This window comes from Coloeus monedula, assembly GCF_965178545.1.
Source record: "Coloeus monedula genome assembly, chromosome: 21".
Taxonomy (NCBI): Eukaryota; Metazoa; Chordata; class Aves; order Passeriformes; family Corvidae; genus Coloeus; species Coloeus monedula.
The window spans coordinates 165,612-186,540 of NC_138801.1; the positions used below are offsets into that span (position 1 = coordinate 165,612).

The 20,929-nt window shown below is 37.2% G+C and overlaps 2 protein-coding genes across 6 annotated transcripts in view; one reads left to right on the forward strand and one right to left on the reverse strand.

Annotated features, from left to right (window-relative positions):
* The window catches only part of RALGPS1 (Ral GEF with PH domain and SH3 binding motif 1), an 85,161-nt gene that overhangs the window by 45,007 nt on the left and 19,225 nt on the right, over positions 1-20,929 (reverse strand). The gene's annotated exons all lie outside the window — the stretch shown is intronic.
* On the forward strand, positions 2,580-19,455 carry ANGPTL2 (angiopoietin like 2). The gene is made up of 5 exons (XM_082295453.1): positions 2,580-2,837; positions 11,515-12,371; positions 16,652-16,845; positions 17,087-17,357; positions 17,873-19,455. The coding sequence occupies exons 2-5, from the start codon at positions 11,564-11,566 to the stop codon at positions 18,070-18,072; spliced, it is 1,473 nt and encodes a 490-aa protein (XP_082151579.1). The 5' UTR covers positions 2,580-2,837; positions 11,515-11,563; the 3' UTR covers positions 18,073-19,455.

A 20,929-nucleotide genomic window follows, 5' to 3' on the forward strand; every position in this document is an offset into this window, starting at 1 on the left:
CCCATTTGGTCCAAGCAGAATGCCCACACAAAGGCAAATCCCATTTTTCTCTTCAGTCCGTTCCAAGGAGCAAATACCTAATGTTATCCAAACAATTCAGATATCCTACAAACACCTGGCACATCCAAATAAAGCTCCCTGTCATCTATCAAGTTGGCACAACTTCTCTTTTTCCCTGTAGACAAAACTGCAACAGTTTGAAGAAATAAGCCTTGTCATATGCTATTTGGAACAACCCATACACAAAGGCTTATAGGAACAGGTTATTTAGACAGCTTTTAAGAGACAAAAAAGTACTCAGTACTTAATCAAAAGGCTGATCTGTATAAAAACATGTTTCTTGTTCAGCAAAGAGGACAGTCAAAGAAACAGTTTCTTTGGCTATTTTTGATTTTTCAAATATTTTTATTTACAACATAATTACCTGTAAGAGAACACTAATGACTCAAAAATACACCGCAAGAGAAGTCTCTAGGCTCCTTCACTGAGTAAAAATTTTAGGCATTTAACTGCACTTAAATAAGTGCCCTAAAATCAATGGACCTGAACTATATGTTAAATACCTTAAAAGTGGTTATGAATTCTTTATAAATATGGTCCTAAATAAACAACCTCATCCTCAGGAAATTGTTTTTTCAAGAACCTTGGTGCTGCGGGGCATAACTGCAAGTTAGAAACCTGTATTTTCCCACAAAAGCAAAGAATCTAAAACTGTTCATTAATCTAAAACTATTCATTTAAAAATGAAAACTAAATACTCCACCCAAGTAGTAATCTAGATAGGGAATCACCTATCTAGCTCTACGAGCAGTTAGGAATTGGAGAAACTGATCAGGAAACGACGACAGGAAACAACCACTCCAATATCCTGGCAAACACTCATGGAAACCCACTCCCTTCACTCTTCCTGCTCCCACTTCCGTCCCTTGAGCAGCTCTGTGTACCCTCGGCTGAAAAAGCATATTGGGAAGGAAGGAGTGTGAATCATATACATGTTGAAAGAAAGTTTAATGGGAATATTGCTAAATCAGTCAAAACATAATAGAATTATCACTTTCTGGTTCTATTAAGCCTGCTTTTTCAATATAAAGCTGGTACATTGGAAAAGCTTTGGACTGCTTTAATCCCAAGCACCCAGACTATGCTACCAACTAGCACTGAAATGGCCACTCCAGTCAGTGGTCCCCTCTCTTTAGAATAGAAAGGAATAAGCTTCTGAGTTAAAATAGAAAATAATGGTAACACAACAATAGTAAATAATTAGAGGCATTAATATTCCTTGAAGGAATCACAGACCATAAAGGAAAGGTACAAAAAACTTTAAAAGCCTAAGGCGTACTGAATTGCTAGTGCAATATAGCTAGACGTGGGGTTTTTTCTGACATTCACTTTTATGATGGAAGTAATGTATCATTATAATAGCAACTACTTGTTCATGTATTAACTTGAACAGAACTAGTTTTAATACAGTATCTTTAGACCTCTTCATTTGTCCTTTGGTTAATTCAAGCATTCTCATATTGGTTTCCTGCAATTCTACAAAACCCAAAGATCTTCAAAACTGACTGACAAATTTCAAACAAACCCATTATTACAGTATGATCTAGCATTCTTATGATGTCAATGACATACAGTGACTGAAACAACCATTTGGTTTCCTAAACTGTAATAAAAAATAACATTTTTATGTTGCGAAGTTTCACCTTTAATTTTGCTAATTTCTTTGCAGGATTCCCTGCAAGTTATAAAGGCAGGTTTTACATTCATTAATTTGACAAATCTTTTTTAAACCTGGAGGTGATAGCTAATAACATTCCACACACAGAGTTCCATAATAGCAAATTTTTAGAAAGGTTCTAGGAAAATTGCAAGAATTCCCAGCATTCAGATGAGAAACAGGCTTTATATTACCTGGACAAGTAGCAAGAACCATTAGAAAATGCACTGAAGTTCAGCTAAATAATGAATTCTCAATCTGCATTAGAGTGTTTTAAGAGCTTGCTTGAATTTGGGCAATTTTATTTTACTTTATTTCTGGTATCGAGCTGTTTCCTGACACAGATGACCTAGGAAGTACTAAGAAAGGAGCCCCTCAGCGCTACAGTGAATGCGTCTGCTGTCTCGGCTTGCGCCCGCCCGAGCGCCTGGGATGAACATCCATCCCTGCATCCCTGAGCACGCTGTGACGAGGTTTTAAGGCAGGAAGTGGCCGCCCCCCCCATTCTGGGGCCGAGTCCCGTGCAGTTACACACCCTCACTCTCACTTGATCCAACAGACCGGGCCCGCGTTCCTCGCGGTCTCCCGAATTTCCCCTTAACCCCGGCATTAGCGGCTGAAATGCGGCTTCCCACAGGGCCAGGTCCCGCACCGTGGGCGGGGAGGGCTCGGCCGGGGTGGCCGAAGCTCCTCCCGGCAGCCCCGCTGCTGCGGCGGCCCGGGGGCGGAGGCAGCTCGCCCGTCCAACCAGCGCCCGGCAGCTCGCCGCTGCTTTGCCTTCTCTCTCCCTTTCCCGGCTAGGATAAGCCTGCCACAAAGAGCAGGGGTTCAAATGAGGCTGCTCCGGGCCGCTTGAAGGGTCGGCCGGGAGCGCCGAGCACCCCGCGGGAAGGTACCGGTTCGGACGCAGGGCTCAGCCCGGGCTGCCGAGCCCAGAACGCTGCTGAGCAAGAAAAACGCAGAAAAGGAAAAGAATTGCGCCTCTGTCCCAAGTACGTCCCATCTAGTCCCAGCACGGCACACGCGGACTGCGGGTCGCCGAGGCGATGTCACCGCGGTCGGGCCGCTGCTGACGGGAGCGGCCGAGGAGCGCAGGGAGAAAGCCGAGGAGAAAGCCGGGGTAAGGACGGGCAGTGCGGGGGGCTGCGGGACGGGCGCGGCTGGTTCCGGACGCATGGCTCCTGTACGGAGCCACCCAGCTAATGTACGCTTATCAGAGCAGGACTGCTCCCTAAGATAAAGCAGCAAGCCTGTTTTGTTGAGTATTAACTCAAACAAAAAATACCCCCAAGCCCAAAGAAAAAATCCGTCACCTATTAAAATAAAAGTTGTAAAGATAGCTGAGACATTACATGCCAGGCAGTGAAAGCTCTGATATTATTTTCAAGAATACGATTTTATTAAAAAAAACCAAAAAACAAACAAAAAAAACCAACAACAAAACCCCTTATTTTTTGATCTTCACACTTCCTTAAACTTGCCTTCCAAGAGTTTTTCTAGGATATACTATTTCCTAAAGGAGTATCTGTATTAAAAATTATTAAATCTCCATTCAGTCTTTTTTACACTCATGTCTGATTAGGGAGATACAAAAGTTTCTGATACTTTAACAGTCTATAAAGCAAATATTTGAAGTATTTCACAAAAACATAATTTAAAAAAGAAACTAGCATTTATGAGTACATTAATGTAGGCATCAAACTATTACATGATCTAACTGCTATTTTTCACGGGTAAAATGAGTCACATTTATTAAAATATGAATCTGTTTAAAGGCTGTTATGGACAATGTGCATGCACACATATGAGCACACACAGTATGAGCACTTTCTGGTAGTGATTGGATTAAATGAAAATAAGGTGAGGCCGCTGTTAAGGGAAGCAACAACAAAAGCAGTGCTCTCTTTCAGTAATTACATTCCACATCTATGACAGAACTTCTGTAAAGACAAAGAACAATCCACAAACAACGCAACTAAAATTCTTGGTAATCAAGAAGAAAATTTGTACTTCTTGTAACTAAAAAAAAGCTTTTGCCAAAACTTAAAGAAAGTTACATGGCAACAAAAGATACATAATCTTCTGCAGTTTCTTGCAGCAACTTACAGTATTTCAAAACAAAAGTTCTCTAAGAGCTCACGAAGACACTCTCGTTCTGAAGTGTTGCTTTAGTCATCCATTCACCTCATTAGAAAAAGTATTACCTTTTAAGAAAACGGAACTTGTGCTTGAACCAAAATTTCACCAGTTTTAAGTGGGCAGAAAATCTGTCAAGATAATGTATTCTAACACAAAGAATCTTAAAGGAATTAATTGGTCAATGCCAGTGTGGCACTTTTTACAAGGGAAGCAAGTAACTACTGGGAAACCCCCCAAAAGTTATTCCCTCCATAAGTTTGGAATTAAATTTCTCAATTCAGTTTAGTATCATGTTTTCATAACTAAAACTGCATGCTACTATGTGTCAGCCCTTTCCTATGTATTTACTTTAAAATTTCAAGCCCAACTTTAAAGTTTTTTCAATACATGTGGTGTACATATTACTGTGCTGTATTTCCACTGTGAATTGCTGTTTCCTTTTACAAAACTGAAAACAAAAATCAGTATCTAGGTTTTTCACAGCAATACTTTTCATCTAAAAGTCAAGATGTGAGTTTATTCTAAAAGAAACCCTGCAGCAGTGGAAGTCCCTCTCCTTAGAAAAGAACACACTTCACATTAACTCTGAAGATTACCTTCGAGAGGTAAAAATTGAGAGAATAAATTAATATAATTCCATGGAAGAAAATGTGAGAAGGAGTAAAAACAGAGCATGAGCTCTAAGACGAGGGGCAGGGAGTAGGAAAGCAAGCAGATTCAAAAAATTCATGCTTGTCTGTCTTATCACAATGGTGTTGTGAAATCCAGATCATATTACTGGCTTGGTGCCTGGAACATGCCAGCTAACTGTAAGTCCACAAACACTGGCTATCAAAGGATTCTGCAGAAGCAAAAACCTAAGATTTGTTTAAAAAAATGCAAAACCAAGCCCTCTGATCTTTGCATAGCAGGATTTTACATTTTCAACACCCTTGCTTCATTAGCTTTTATAATGCAATAAAAATGTAAAACTGCATTAATCTAAAAACACCTTTTAGTATCAAAAAGTATTAAACAGTCAAGATGTGTTGCTAGCTGTTCATGTTTCTTCTTTAGAATGCATAGTTATCAAATTATGTATGACTTGACAATAAAATACAGCAGTTTATCTTTTTGAGAATAAATGCTGTCATAGCTAACACTGTGCCTTTTGTTGAACATGCCTTCCTTTACATGCCTCAGTGCTTGAGGACTCTGCACAAAAGATGGCATATCAGAGGTATGGAGGAAAAGCCAGCCCATCAGAAGGAGTCCTAGCCTCATTTTATTAAATATGACCAGCACAAAAGAGCTGATTAACCCACAGAGCTGAATTTTGGTTTAGTGTAGCTGAATGAGCTCATCTGTATGTATGGTATCATTCTTTCTTCATCGTCAAAGCAACCATTTCAGAAAATACGAGTGTTATGCAAAAGTGTGTATGTCATCCTTTTTATATGTGTGTTTTTCATCTATCTGGGTATTTCTAAAAGGCTTTGATGTGTGAGAGTAATTACAGTGCATTCAGTTCTGGCACGCTGGACCTACACAAACTTAACAATCCAGCCTCTAGACTGTAAGCCCTTCCTGAGTCAGAGCAATTTGTAGAGATGGAAATAAATGCTGAGTGTTGGACCTTGCCTCTCCACTCTTCAATTAAATGAAAGTCACCTATTACAAAAAAACCCAACCCCCCCCAAAAAAATCCCAACCCACACCACAAAAATAAAACCCTATACAGAAAATGGAGTGAAATAATTAAAAAAATTAACCCCCACAATCCTGAAATTAACTTCTAAGGTATGTAATACTCTGTGAGTCTTTTTAGGGAGGCAGAGTAACAATCATTATTGTAAAAACAACAGTTGTTATCCCAAAGATACAATGACTTAAATGGAGAATCCTATTTTATTTTGACAGCTTCTGAGCACTCCTGCTTAAGTCTAAGTCATGTAGGAAACCTACTGCATCACCTTGTTCACAAAAATTATCATAGCCCAGTAAACTAGTCATGCCTCCTTAGTTCCTCAGCTGCAACATACAAGCCATTAAAAATCTTTTCTAACTTGTTAAAGTGAGATTTGCTGCTGTCTGCATCATATACCAGGTTCTGACTATCAGTTCCACAAACTGAACTGGTAGTGCTTTTTCTTATCTTTGCAGTAAACTCAACTATACTGCAGTCCAAATAGCTACTCAAGTCCCCAGAAATGCTCTTGTGTAACATGAGTTTTAGCACAGAAAATTGCCTTCTCTGTAAAGGAGTCTCTCCAAGGGTAGTGAGTGTCACGTATCACATGTTCAAAAGCTGCCTTTCTATGAATGCATCACACTGTCACACCTATGTTTCTCTGGCTTTGTAGCAGTTTACTATACACAGAAATACAGTAATATTTGAAATAGCAACAAGAAATAGTAGCAAGAAGCAATTCTACTGCTTTTACCTACTGGGATCTGTTACGGTCCTTATCTGTAGAAATAACCCGTAATAATGCAATTCAAGATACAAAACTTCTATTCTGGTATGAAATCCAGGGAATTATTTTACCCATTTGTCTTAGTTAAGGTTTTCCACACAAGATTCACACAGATCATTATTTTGCTTTTGTACTTTTCCAAAATGCTACAGAGCAGATGACATCTTAAGTATCAAAACCCTTCCTCCTTAAACTGACTTGTAATGCTAAGCAACACATAATAAAGTTCAGTGCTCAGCCACCATCCAGTAGTCTTCCTACTGTTCTGGCTCTACTTTTTGCAGGACCCTGAAAAGCACAGGTGTAAAACGGACATAGTATGAACTCCTAGACACAAATGCCAATCTCTCAATGGTTGAAAGACTCAACATTGCAAAACCACTTGAGATCTAGATGCAAGAGTGTTGACAATATATACTCAGGCTTTCATATACACATTTCTGGCCAGAGTAATAAGGCAAGTGTCTCTTTTATGAACAAATCTAATTCAACAAAAAACAGCCATAGCAAAAAAAAAAAAAAAAAAAAAAAAAAAAAAAAAAAAAAAAGCAAGCTAGTGGCAGCATTTTCAGATAAGCTTAATGATTTTATGATTGTTATGATAAGTCATATTTTTCATCTGATGGAGACGGACGTTCACTTGTACACAGAAATCTCATAGGGAAAATATTTCATAAAACCTGAAAGAGACAGTTAACCAGTCTGTTTAGTAAAAATGAGATCCCCCAAGGCATGACATCAAAGCCAGCAGATAATGAAAAAAGATATACAATTTGGATTATCCAATATGATGCATATTTTAAGTAGCTGAAACCCAAAAAGACCATAGTGCTGACATTGCTACCTTTAATGCTCCTTCTTAAGACAAGCTGATTGAAAACAGAAGTGAATATTTGCCAAACAGTAATACTTTTGCATGTAAAAATATTTTTACCTTTGTAATTTCAGTCATGACAGTGATTAAACAAGAGGTTGTGAAACATCTATAAAATTTTATATTGTAAAACACTAAAATCTTCTTGAAATAGATAAATTTCAAGATATTTGTAAAAATCAAAAGGTAACATTTTGACTAATGAAAAGGTGCATATAAGCAAGACAGAATACAGGACAGAAAAATGTTTCAAAGGAAAGCCAAAGTAAGATTTTATTTACCTTTTTTTCTCTAAAAGACAGAAAAAGCAATCAAATGCTGAAACATCCAATATCCCTTTCAGAAAGTTTATTTCCTCTTTTGTCACCAGATCATGAAAACATCCTGACTTGGGTAAACAATGAATGAGCAAACCACCTACTTCTAGTTATATACACAGATAGGCAAACATCTGGTATACAAGCTGAAATTTTAACCAAAGCACTTGTGCTGGCTAGGAGTGTAAAGCTGGGACAATTATATGCCACACAACAATGCTGCCAAACATTTTCATACAAATGCAGTTATACTGGCAAAAGACAAACAGGAAAAAAAAGCATTTCGCCTGAATAGAAAGTAAAATATACTGCCATGAAAAGTGCTTTTATGAGTACTGAACAGCTAGAATCTAGAAATGGAATAATAAAATTACTTTAGTCTAATTACAAGCTCCATTTGATGTTTAATCAAAATAATTTCTTTTTAAGTGTGCTTCATTCATCTGTGTTTTGTTGGTATGCTTGTATGTTAAAGTTTTGTCAGTATGCATGAGGATAAGAGACAGATGCTGTATTTCCAGTAATTAAGAAAATTTGCCCCAGACCTGCAAGCGTGCTTTTAGGTTGAAAAGTCTACAGCTGCCTAAGTGGAATTTTGCACTGGGAACAAATACAGCCCTAGTAAGATAGTTTCCTCCCAGGCCACTGCAGAAGAGCTACTGGCAGAGGGTGAGAGGAAGGGAGCCAGAGAAACTGGAAGAACTGAGTGATCAGCAAGCAATGGCAGCAGTCAAGTACAAGGAGCATCAGCAATTACTGGGCACAGGAGAAAACTGAAAGCTAATGTCCTAGACATCAGATACGTTCTTCCTCTCACCTGGAAAGGAATCCTAATGTCCTAAGAATCAGATGTTCTGCTACTCAAAGAGGAAGGTATTAAAAAAGCATTAAATCCTTCCTTAAAATTGTTTCTCTGGCTTCCCTCCCTAGTTCCTCCATTCCAGGAAGCTTTTTTGTCCCTGGAAGATTAATCACTGAGAGTTGTTCAAATGACCATGTTGTGAACTCCATTTTAATCCAACTGCAGAAAGGAAGGAATGCCATTTATTCATGTGGTCCTTCACAATATGCAACAAATAGGCCTCATTCTAAACACTTTTTTTTTTTTTTTACCAAACAAGTACAGACAATAAGAGACTTAGGAAATTTTCATAAACAGACTACAAGAAGAACAGCTGATGACAGTATGGTTCTCGTTTCTGTTTGTACTGGGGCATTCTCCTACCAGTGTGATTTTCCTTCCACTGATTTTTCTTGTAAGAACATCTTCAAAAAGGTAACACACAGGCAGGATAATGACAGAGAAACATTTCAGCACAGTCTAATCATGCTGATGTCATTCACTGGTGGCCTGCCGTCTGCAACCGGTGGTCAAACCCTAGAACAGGCTTCCTAGAGAGGGGTCACCCACATGGTCAGGCAGTGGGACTAGATGATCATTAAGATGGTATGTTATAATGAGGCTGATGAACTTTGTCCCATTATTTTCTTACACAGTTCTTAAAAAAAATTGGGAGGAAAAATCTGTTAGATGTTGCCCTTTCTTCAGCTCAGAAAAGTATGGGTACCCCAAAGCCATGCTCAATTAAAGATATGAGATGCTGTAACATCTGAGCTGTAACAGAAGTGAACTCTGAGGAAAAAATTAGTTTCTTTTCCATGGTCACAGTAAGTACAGGTTTAGAGGGGGGAGAAAAGGATATTAAAATTCCAACAGTGAAATAAAACTGTTTTACACCTATATGCAAGAGACATTTGCAAAACCAGTCATCTGTGCAGGAACATGAGGCTTGGAAAACTGCCCGGTTTTCCAAGTGTGACCTGCTGTGCAAATGCTGATTATGCAAGTTAAAGCTGTCTGAGGTGAATTTATGTTCCCTGTTTTCCAGGGCTCCAAATAGCACTGCTTTACTTACAGAAACCGTGTTAAACTCCAGATTTTCACCTGACATGCTTTCAAGATTTTTGAAAAGTTCTGTACAGCACAATTCCTTTCTACTTGCAAAATGAAAATGAGTTTATTCCAAATAAGAAACTGAGGCAAAAAGATATATCCAAAAGTTTTAAGAAGGATTAAGTCCTGGTCACTTTGTTTGAGTCTTTTACAGAAACATCTATGGTTTATTTCACAAAAACAGAAAAATACGAATGACAACCATCTCTCTTCTCAGTATGAATAATTAAGGATGCATACCCATTATTATCTTGAAATTAAAAAAAAAAAAAAATCTCCTAAAAGTCAGCAGCTGCCTCGAATCATAAAACAGTTTAGATTGGATGGGACCTTACCTTTGTCATACAAAGCAAGTCTAGTTTCAACATTAGATCAGACTGCTCATAGCCTTACCTAAATCAAAACTTCATGTATTTCCAGGAATGGAGAATCTACCACCTATTTGGGTGACTGCTTCAGTCCTCAGTCACCCTCACAGTGAAGCTCATTTTTTAATAAAACCCAATTTCTTCCTGAGGTAATTTGTATCCACCATATACTTTCACTGTGCACTTCCAAAAAGAAATTAATCTTCTTTATGAACACCCATTAAGTAGCTGAAGAGAGCAGTAAGATGTCTTTTTTTACCTTCTCTTCTGGAGGCTACACAAACCGCGCTCTTCCTGCTACTCTTCATGCATCATGTCTGCCAGCCTCCAGCAATCCATGCTGGGTGTACTCAGCTGGACTCACTCCAGTTGCTCACAGCTGTTACTATCACCATTTCATGTAATTTAAAAAAATTTATGGTACTAAAGATGTAAGGTGATAGATACTTAAATACTGACTGGTTATTCCATGTGAAATGTTTTACAAGCAAAGAAAAACAGGATGGCAACACCACCTTGGTTAAAAAGTATCAGTCTTTTTATACACTGAAAAAACTCCACACTGCATTTTTCATTCATTTTATTTAAGAAAACTGGGTTGCTTATGAGTATTAAAATTCAACAACAAAAAAGCTTTAGAAATACATGATATCAAAGTGCTGTTCAAGTGGCTGATCAGAGAGTGGTTTGTGAAATGGGCATTTCTGGCAGCAGTGACAATGCTAAACCCATGTTTCCGAGTGTACTGTTGCCTACAAAGTTCTGGTATTGACTTATTTTTTAAGAGATTGTGAAGGCCTCAGCTTTCCACCTTGAATATGAATCTGCGTGGAGAATAAGTTAGGGTAATTTCACCAAAGGGGAGCTGTTGCAGTTGCCTGTAGACAGTACCAGCTGATTTAGATCACTGTGCACCATACACAGACGCAGCTGCTTTTCCCCTTCCATGAAGGAACTCTGAAGTGAGATGACCAGGCTGAGTGTAGAGACAGTGTCTCCAGTCAGAGTCACAGTAAATGTTTCGGTTGTAAATTCTACTAGTCTGGAAAAATAACAGATTTTACTGCCTATAATATCTGAGTAGTAGAGTTTTTAATTTACAGTTATTAAGGACTAATGTAAAATAAGTTTTTCTTTTTTTTTAACAATGGAGGTTCAATACTGCTGAATAAAGTAAAATTGTTACATGTCATCTAAGCTGTATCTCTTGCAATATATACGCAGTTATAAAATACTGCAAATTAACTATTTGATATTTTTAGAACTTCTAGCAGCATTAATACGCATATTAATTTACATTCTGTTTACATTTAAAGGTTGTATTTGTAACTGTAAGAAATGGAAAGTGTAATTAATATTTAAATGAAAACACCAATCTTGGAAACTTTTGTGGTACTTGCCTAGAAGAAAGGACTCTTCAAATCCTTTTATTTATTGCTTACTTTCTTATGGTTCTTGGCAGGCTTTAGATGAACTAGCAACTAGTAACTACAGTTCTGACCATAGAAAGATACAACTAATCCCCATGATGTCCACTTTAATCAACAGAAGTTGATGCTGGACAAGAAAAATACCTCATCTGTACTCATAGTTACTATGTACTATTTTATAATTTTAGAAGAGATTATTATTTGTAAATCCACACTGATTTCCTACTCCTTACTTACTGTTAAATTTATTTTAAAACAGATTTTAGGAAGTTCTTTGCAGAAGAATATTTGACCAGAACTAGAGGATCATGATGACAACAAGATTCATCTGTTTAATGCTAGTAACTGTTGTGGGAGTTACTACAAGTGAAACACAGGAATTTGAAGGCAATGACAAGGAAAAAGATCAAGAATTCATTTATATGAACAGATATAAGCGTTCCAGTGACACACAGGACAAATGCACTTACACCTTTATTGTACCTCAGCAGAGAGTGACAGGTGCCATTTGTGTAAATTCTAAGGAGCCTGAAGTTTTGCTTGAAAACAGGGTAAATAAACAAGAATTACAGTTACTTAACAATGAACTTCTTAAACAAAAGAGACAAATAGAAACTCTCCAGCAACTGGTAGAGGTGGATGGTGGAATTGTTAATGAAGTTAAACTCTTAAGAAAAGAGAGCAGAAATATGAATTCTCGTGTCACACAACTCTACATGCAGCTATTACATGAAATTATCCGAAAACGGGATAACGCCTTAGAACTTTCTCAACTTGAAAATAAGATTTTGAACCAAACTGCAGATATGTTGCAGCTTGCAAACAAATACAAAGACTTAGAGCACAAGTATCAACATTTGATGTCAATTGCCAATAACCAGACAATAATAATTGCCCAGCTGGAAGAACACTGTCAAAGAATGCCATCCATAAAGCCACTGCCACAAACTCCACAACCACCAATTAAAGTGTACCATCCTCCTACTTACAATCGTATTAACAACCAGATATCTACTAATGAGATTCAAAGTGATCAGAACTTAAAGGTTCTGCCACCTACCTTACCAACCATGCCTGCAGTTACTAGTATTCCAACTTCAACTGATAAACCCTCTGGTAAGTAGTATTACTGATACATTTACTTCAGTTTATGCTAATATGCAGTGGACAATATTTTAATTGTAATAATCAAAAATGCAGTCAGAATTTATTTAGCTGGCAAATTTTACATATATGCTGTAGTACAAACACAGAAAGAAAGCAAAAAAATGAACTGTGAATGTCTAAGACTCAGACGCACTAGCCCCACAGATCTTCTCATGCTACTTTGCAAAGACAAACCTATCATTTTTATTATATGTATGAGATAAAGGCCTTTCAAAAAATCTTACTAATCAAGTCATCTAAATTTTATTTACCTTTGCTCAAGACTGAACTGCTACAAGTCATGACATCTGAAGGAGTTTGACACTGTGTAAACATTTATGAAGTTACTACAAATTTGTTGATCTAGCATACGATAATGTGCTTGTGTAATTAACACAGGAATACATAGTTGCTGTGTATCTTACTTGGGGCACTTGTGCTCTAGACAGGAGAAAAAGGAAGGAAGTGGTGGAATAGTAAGGGATATTATACAGACCTTATGAAGAGTCTTAGGAGTTCTGCCACAAACAAGATTAGATTATGTGAAATCACATTAGGGAACAACTGATCTACGTGATTACAAAAGTAACAGGTAAAGAATTCAGTTTCACCTATGGTCCCACATTTGAAAAAAACCATACCCAAAACAGTTCAGGTATGTGTTCCATACAAGAAAGGTCTGCTCTTCACTGTGTGGACGACACATATCTTCTTCAGAAAAAAAGACAGGGAGTCACAGATCTCTGAACTCGGAGCTAACCGAAATAAAGTAATGCAGGGGAACTGCACTCCGTGTATTTCACGGCTATTTGCAACATACTCCAAAGGCCATCAACAAACTTTTTAGGATTATCAAATAATGCAACTGCCACATGTTAAAAACCAAACCAAAAGACCCCCAGCTTGTTTCTCCATAGAAATACTCACAATGAAAAAAACTTGAGTAAGGTCTCTCAGTCGAAAGCACTGAGTCTCTTAAGTCTTTAAAGTCTCTAAACCATTTTGCTACAAAGCAGCATTTTCATGGAATTGCCAAAGATGAGCTCACCAAAGCCTGCATTTGTGGCATGCAGAACCTCTGCCAGAAATATCACAATTCTGATCTATTATATAAGGAAAAGTTCTCAGAAGAAAATCAGGTCTACTACAACTCCTCTGGAGCAATACACTATGGCCTCTTTAATAATTACATTTTTACTTCAATCTCAAAGTAGGTTCAAGCTTTCAACAGTATTCCCATATCTTTCTGGAAGTGAAATACCTTTCCCCTTCATTCCCTTACACTCTGAGAACTTGTTAATTGGTGCACATCCTCCTTGTGCTTTCAAGTCCTTAAACTGGAGCTGAGGATTCACTATCAAACAGCAGAACAGAAAGTTACCTCAGGTGCACAGTACTTTCACTGATCTATCCTCATACATTTTCCTGCTTTTGGAGAGTAAAACGCTAATTTGGATCCAGTTTGCAACCCAGTAGAACTCCCAGATCTTCACCTGAAGAAGTGCTGGTTATTCAGCAATTTTTCACATTGATCTCCTGAGGTCCCTTTGGCAGTGCACAATTCTAAGATTTGACATCTGCTCCTTCTCCCTGGATTATGTAACTTCTCAGAAAAAGAAGTTTCATGCTTCTTCTGCACAAGTTGATTATAATATTCTCTTATTTTCTCACTTGCAGCTTTTAATTTGTTCAAGCAAATTTCCAACAACTGAAGTTAAGCTAATTAAGCTTTTATTTCCAGGGTATCCTCCTTCCCCTCTCCTCACATTTCTTTTCAGTCAAGAAACATTTAATACCTTTTCCTCATCCTCCAGAATGTTCTCCATTCACAAAGCACATCTCAAACAAAACCCCTCCTTACAATTAATGCCATAAAAGATGCTTTAGTTGGGTGTCCGGACCCTCAAAAAGACACCCACAAACAACATCCTACAAACCAAATAAAACCCACCACCACAACTGCCCAGCCACTGGAAAAAATCCACCCATACTTCATCCAGTCCTTTCCATAGTAAGTGTTGAGTTCTCAACCTTAGCCAAAGCTCCTGGCTGTACTAACCATCTGATCACAGCCAACCTGTGCAATGAAAACCAAAGCAAAATACAAGAAAAATAATGAATGTCTTCTATTAATCTGTTGACAGCCTTCCTTTCTCAAAAAGTATTAGACCAATATTCTCTCTTTATCACAGTCTTACTACAGTCTTACTACTCTCAGTAGCTTTACTATAAACTTTGTCCATGCTGTTTGTTTTCTGGTTGTGGTTTTTTTGGTGGTTTTTTTTTGGTAGGTGCCCCATTCCTGGAAGTGTCCAAGACCAGGCTGGATGGGGCTTGGAGCAGCGTGGTCTAGTGGAAGATGGCCATGCCTGTGGAAAGGAGGTGGAATGAGATGAGCTTTAAGACCCCTTCCAACCCAAGCCTTTCTGCGATTCTATGACTCCCTAGAGACGATTTTATCAAAACTACCTACCTTAAAGTCAGGGTATTCTCGCTTTTTCAAGGGAAAATACCTTAGTGGAAATTTTGAAAAGTTACTATCTGACAAAAAACCACTTATCATGGAAAAACAGTGGCAAATTCTACTTTGACATACTTCTAAAAGTTCATCTTAAATCACTTTCAGAAAAAAGAATTGTGTGCAGTAGAGCACTGCTGCCATGTGCCATATAAGAAACAGCAAGATTAGAATGGTGTAAATACTATACTGCATACTGCTATATATTTATTTTTACGAAGACAAGATCAAAGCTCTTTGACTATTTTAGGAGTCTCTTCAATAATGACTTTCTTTTTTATTTTTAGTAAGTGCCACTACATACATATTGTGATAAAATAAACCAGAGCAATTTACATTATTAGTACTCATTAACATTTTCTTCCCCCCCTCTCATAATGAGCCGTGCAACTGTGTGACAGAGCACAGCATCTGCATCTTAACTTCCAGAAATCTAAACAGTTAGCCACAAAAGAAATGGAGAAGGGGCTTAGAAGCACAACTCCAGGTACACTCTCTGATTATGACTGAGGCAACAAGAACACAGCATTCATTAGCCACAGAACAAAGACTTGGATTGCCTCTTTGTACACTGACTTGCTGATTAAAAGAATTAAAAAGACCAAAAAACCCATAATCTCCAAAACACTGAGATCATTTTTATGAAACTAATTTACTTCTAACTCATTTGCTGAGTACCATTACTAGTGTTGGACAGGGAATTATGAAAAAGCATAGGACTGAGATAATTTAAAACAGAAATTACTCTTGATAGCAGTATATGCTTCAGTAAGGCTCCTAATGAGAAGATCTGACACGCCTGACTCCTTCAGTGAGTAAGCCTTACTCCTTCAGTGGGCGGGGAGAATCAATCCAGGGGCTCTAATCTCTAATCCTGAGGATTCTTTTTGGCTTCACTCTTCTGCTCAGGAAGCAGCTGGGGGAGTCTATCTACAGATATCAACACAGATGCTAAATCATTTATATCTGAATTTCTCAGACTCATTAAAATGGAATCTATCTTACCATTGGAGAAAATGTCTTAAAAAATCAGGAATATAAGATACTTTAAAAAGTGTAAGCTCTTTATGGACTCTACTGAACTGAAGGAAAAAATGCATTCTCTCTCCTTCTGAAAACAAGACTGTGTTAACTGCTATGTCTGTGGATGCAAAGCATTTTAAGAGTGTTCTCATTTATATAAAGTTTCTCTCACAAGCACTCCACGTAAAAAAAAAAAAAAACAACTTAATAAATTACAATGTAACATAGAAATTAAGGCAGCACTAAGACCTACAATCAGAATTTATGTTGTTGCTTCCACTGTTAATGTCTGTGCCAGTGACATTTTTGGGGATCTAAAAAGCTGAAATTTCTCAAAGACAGAATAAAGGTCAAACTTACTGTTTTGTTTTGAAGGAAATTCTTACTGATCTATGGAGTCATTCATATTTATGTTTCTTTGAAGATATAATAGATGGTAAAAGTACCAGTACACCTGCCTTAAAAGAAAATTTTTTTTAGAAAATCTACATTTAGCAGTAATTCACTGTGATATGTTCCAGAAATAAAGTTACAATAAATGCACCTGTCTGAAAACACTTGGTGGATACTCGTCCTTCAATAAGAGGAAAAACAAATACACTATTCAGTGAAACCAATCTACTATAAAAAGCTACCAGTTCAAATACTGCCCTGCATTAAAGATACGCTCAATGGCAGTTTGATGCAGAGCCCTTCTGTTTTGACACAGGGCCCTGGAGAGACTGTCTACAAGCATTAGAAGACGGCCATGACACAAGCTCCATCTATCTTGTAAAACCAGAAAACACAAACCAGCTGATGCAGGTCTGGTGTGACCAACGGCATGACCCCGGTGGCTGGACCGTCATTCAGAGACGTCTGGATGGCTCTGTCAACTTTTTCAGGAACTGGGAGACATACAAGGTTAGGACAAGAGAGCCAGTTAATGTTTTCCACCCTCTAAAACTTATCGGTAAAGTTAATTTAAAGAGTGATTTTAGAGTCTGGCCAAGAGCCTACTTGCAAAAGAACTTGTGTGTTTATCCTTACAGAAGAGGAAGTCTCTATAAAATAAGTTACTGCAGTTTTCTACTTAAGAATACACTCATATTTACCACTAACACAGATGCAGGATATTAACATGCTTCTCTTGCTTCCTTTACAGCAAGGATTTGGTAATATAGATGGAGAATATTGGCTTGGATTAGAAAACATTTATTGGTTAACAAATCAAGGCAACTACAAACTGCTCATAACAATGGAAGACTGGTCAGGTCGAAAAGTATTTGCTGAGTATGCTAGCTTCAGACTGGAGCCTGAGAGTGAGTACTACAAGCTGAGACTGGGACGCTACAACGGCAACGCAGGAGATTCTTTCACTTGGCACAATGGCAAACAGTTCACCACGCTAGACAGGGACCATGACGTATATACAGGTAGGAGGTCCTTCTCAGCTGCCTTGCCATTTTTGCGTTTATATCCCACCCCCCCACCCCTTTAATCTTCTTTTTTTGAAAAAGGAAAAATACTTACAGTTATACATACAAAGAAAGAAATTGCACTTACAAAGGGATTTGTCAGTTAGTACCTTATGAAGTACAAATGGATGTGTCAACCCTTACACATGCTAACACTAAAACTAAAAGTCATTTACACTAGACAAGGGTCTGTAAAATACCCTATGGAGGGTTTTTTGAGACAGTAACACACACTGATTTTCAGGCAAGAGAGTAACAAGAAGGATTCTATCTGTAGAACGTAAGTACTTAGCTGGTTCCTGAAGAAGCCTAAGTTCACCTTGTATCACAGGATATCTACGTGTTAAAAATACAGTTACTAAAAATAACCCAAAAAACCCCAAAACAGCCAACCAACCAAGTTTTGTACATAGCTTGCTTGCTTTAAGATTTTTCATTTATTTCTCAGACTGAACTGGAGCTTTCCTTTGCAGGTAACTGTGCTCATTACCAGAAGGGAGGATGGTGGTACAATGCGTGTGCTCACTCAAATCTCAATGGGGTCTGGTATCGTGGAGGACACTACCGCAGTCGATATCAGGATGGTGTTTACTGGGCTGAATTCCGGGGAGGATCATATTCACTAAAGAAAGTTGTTATGATGATAAGACCTAACCCTAACACATTTCACTGAAATAACTCTTCTCTTGGTTTGCTTTATTGCTCTAAAAATCACATAAAGCTATGATGTTATTACCTGAAATTATCTTTTCAGAAATAAGGAATGTAAGATACTGTACATTTATTGATATGAGGGCTTGTATATTATATTTTCAAGAATCATCCCAGGAAAAAGAGCTGATGAAAAAAAAGGAACTGTAATAACATTCAGAACACGTCTTGGTACTATTAGAACTCACAGTTTAGATGAAAACTGTAGATAAACTGCCGGGTTTTTATTCCCTGTAAATTAAGTCTGGATGATAAAAATATTGCCACCACATTTAAGTATTTTTGTATGTTATGTATAAATATTCTCAAATACAGGAAATATTACAAACTGTACAGCAAGAGTTTTATTATTGTTATTATAAGCAATCATTTGACACAGGAATCATATCCTTTGAACTATGTAGCTGGTATATGTACATTAGTGTGATGATTATGTAATCTTTATTAATTACCATGAATAAAGTTAGTATATAATTCTGTTTTGAGAGCAGATACTCAAACCGTTACCATCCTCATAAATCTGGCCTTTTCCCTTCACTAAGAGCATTTAAATAATCTGCTCCTATAAAAATTCACCATTAATTCAAATATTTTAGATTAAAAACACTAATTATTTTTCTTACCAAAATGAAGTAATTACTTGCATATGGAAATTAATCCAGATTTATAACAGGTATTATGTGCTATATAGCCAACATATTATACTACACAACTGTTACAGTATTTTGTACCTGACTTCAGTGATTACCTGCTGTGTAGCCTCTGTAATCAGAAATGGCTGGATATAAATTAAAGGGTCTATCCAACTTTGCAGGCAAATGATGGATACCAATTTATAAGCTATTTAATATCCTTAGCCTTTAGATAAAAATTATATAGAGAACTTATCAGTAGCCAAGAGAAGTTATTTTTAACGTATTTCACAATTATAACATTACTGTCAAATTATTAAATAGAATTACTCAATTTATATTTAGAGGTCAGTCACACTTATGAAATACAGACTGCCATAATTCTAATATTCTTCTGAAATAGGTTTCTATAACAGATTGTTAACACACCCATTACAAAACAGCAACGACTACAAAAAATACAAGTTAAAGAATGCAGAAAAGAGGCAGAGTAAAAGCCTCCAGAAGTTCAACATATTTTTTTGGTCAGCCTGTAAGACACTGAGTGTTTGTGTGTGTTTGCATACTTTTCCCTCATTACCTCATCACATCTTTACCACAGTATGATGTGTGATTTAGCATGTGTTGTATATAACTGAAAGTAGGGTTTTTAATATATTAGATTACCCCTGTAATATTGTAATCCCTTAATAAAGTAACAAATGTTATTTTGACATGTTCAGATTTCCTCCTGTTGTAGTTCACATTACTTCACATCAGTCCGCCTCTGATTCAAACAAACTCTGATACGCAACCGCTGTTCACATGTGTGAAGTGTTTAAAAATTGCAACATAAAAACCAAAACAATTTTCAGCTGAGAAAAATACAGAATTTCCAAACAGCCCAAGGAGGAACAACTTTTTGTAGGTTAAATGAAATGAATGCCCAACATTTTCAAATGGTATTCAAGCTTTACCTTCCACGGGTTTGTCTACTTAATTCTGGAAAAGATTTAAGTTTTAGATAAGAAATATTAAATGCACCTAAGCATATTCAGTGGCCCCAAATCCCGGCTGCAATGCTCTTACAACCAGTAGCATTACACCTACTTCATGCTTGGCTTGAGGAAAGAACCCAGAGAACTTCAGGTACCCATTGTGCAGATCACAAGAATGAGGCATTCCCTAGAAAAGCTATTACCGTTGCTCTTCTGTAGCTGGAGATATGGCTGCAGATACATCTTCATAGTATACACTCATAATAGGCTTTAAACCCACGTCCAAGCTAACAGTCTTTTGTTAAAATAATCACATTTCTTAACCTTTATACCTAAAAGGTGAATGATTTACCTAGATACTCATCCATGTAATTAAAAAAGATAATGCAAAGAAGTCCGTTCATGATTACCTGGAGATACCACATCTGAGAAGAGAACTTACTAATTTTTTACATAAAATTTGCATAAAATAATTTTAAACACAGAGCCTGGCACATCAGAAACAATTAAACACTAGAAATTTGGAACTTATACTGTGAAGTTATTGGCAAGTATATTGGTAGAAATAACGGATTTGCAAAATTTCTATGCTTATTTTTTAAAAAATTCACACAACAGAACTCAGTTTCCACTAAGTCCACCTACTATAGTAGATGACATTACTATAAACTGTGAAAGGCCTTAGTTTTTGCTGTTTCCCTAATTATTTCCAAAGGTTTCAATTATAGTATTTCATCGCTCCCCAAATGTACATCTTTGACAACACTGCAGTCTAAAAATCCCATACAATACACCTTCCTATCATTAGCAAAAGCACCTTAGGTGAGTTTTTACAAGAGAGAATTGCGGTACTATGGAGAAGATTTCTAACAACTTCAATTCTCCTGTAAACCTCCATTTCAAGAAGTGCCATAGGAATAGTCCTGCAACAGCAAACTCCTAGAAATTGAGGTTGCTCTTCTGAATTTTTGAAATATCTCTACCTTTTTCAGAAGAGTAAAGAAAATGCTGTCAAACGAATACATTATCTATGTATCAGGAATGAAATAGTGGGGCTCCACTTACAGTATTTAGACAAAAAGCTGTCACAAGACTGATGTTACCTCAGACAACAACTAGTTATTTTGTATACACATTTCCAAAGAATTCTTTCCTGAAACTGTTCTATTATCATTCAAAGTTTCCAGATTTAGCCCCACTGTTGTATTCC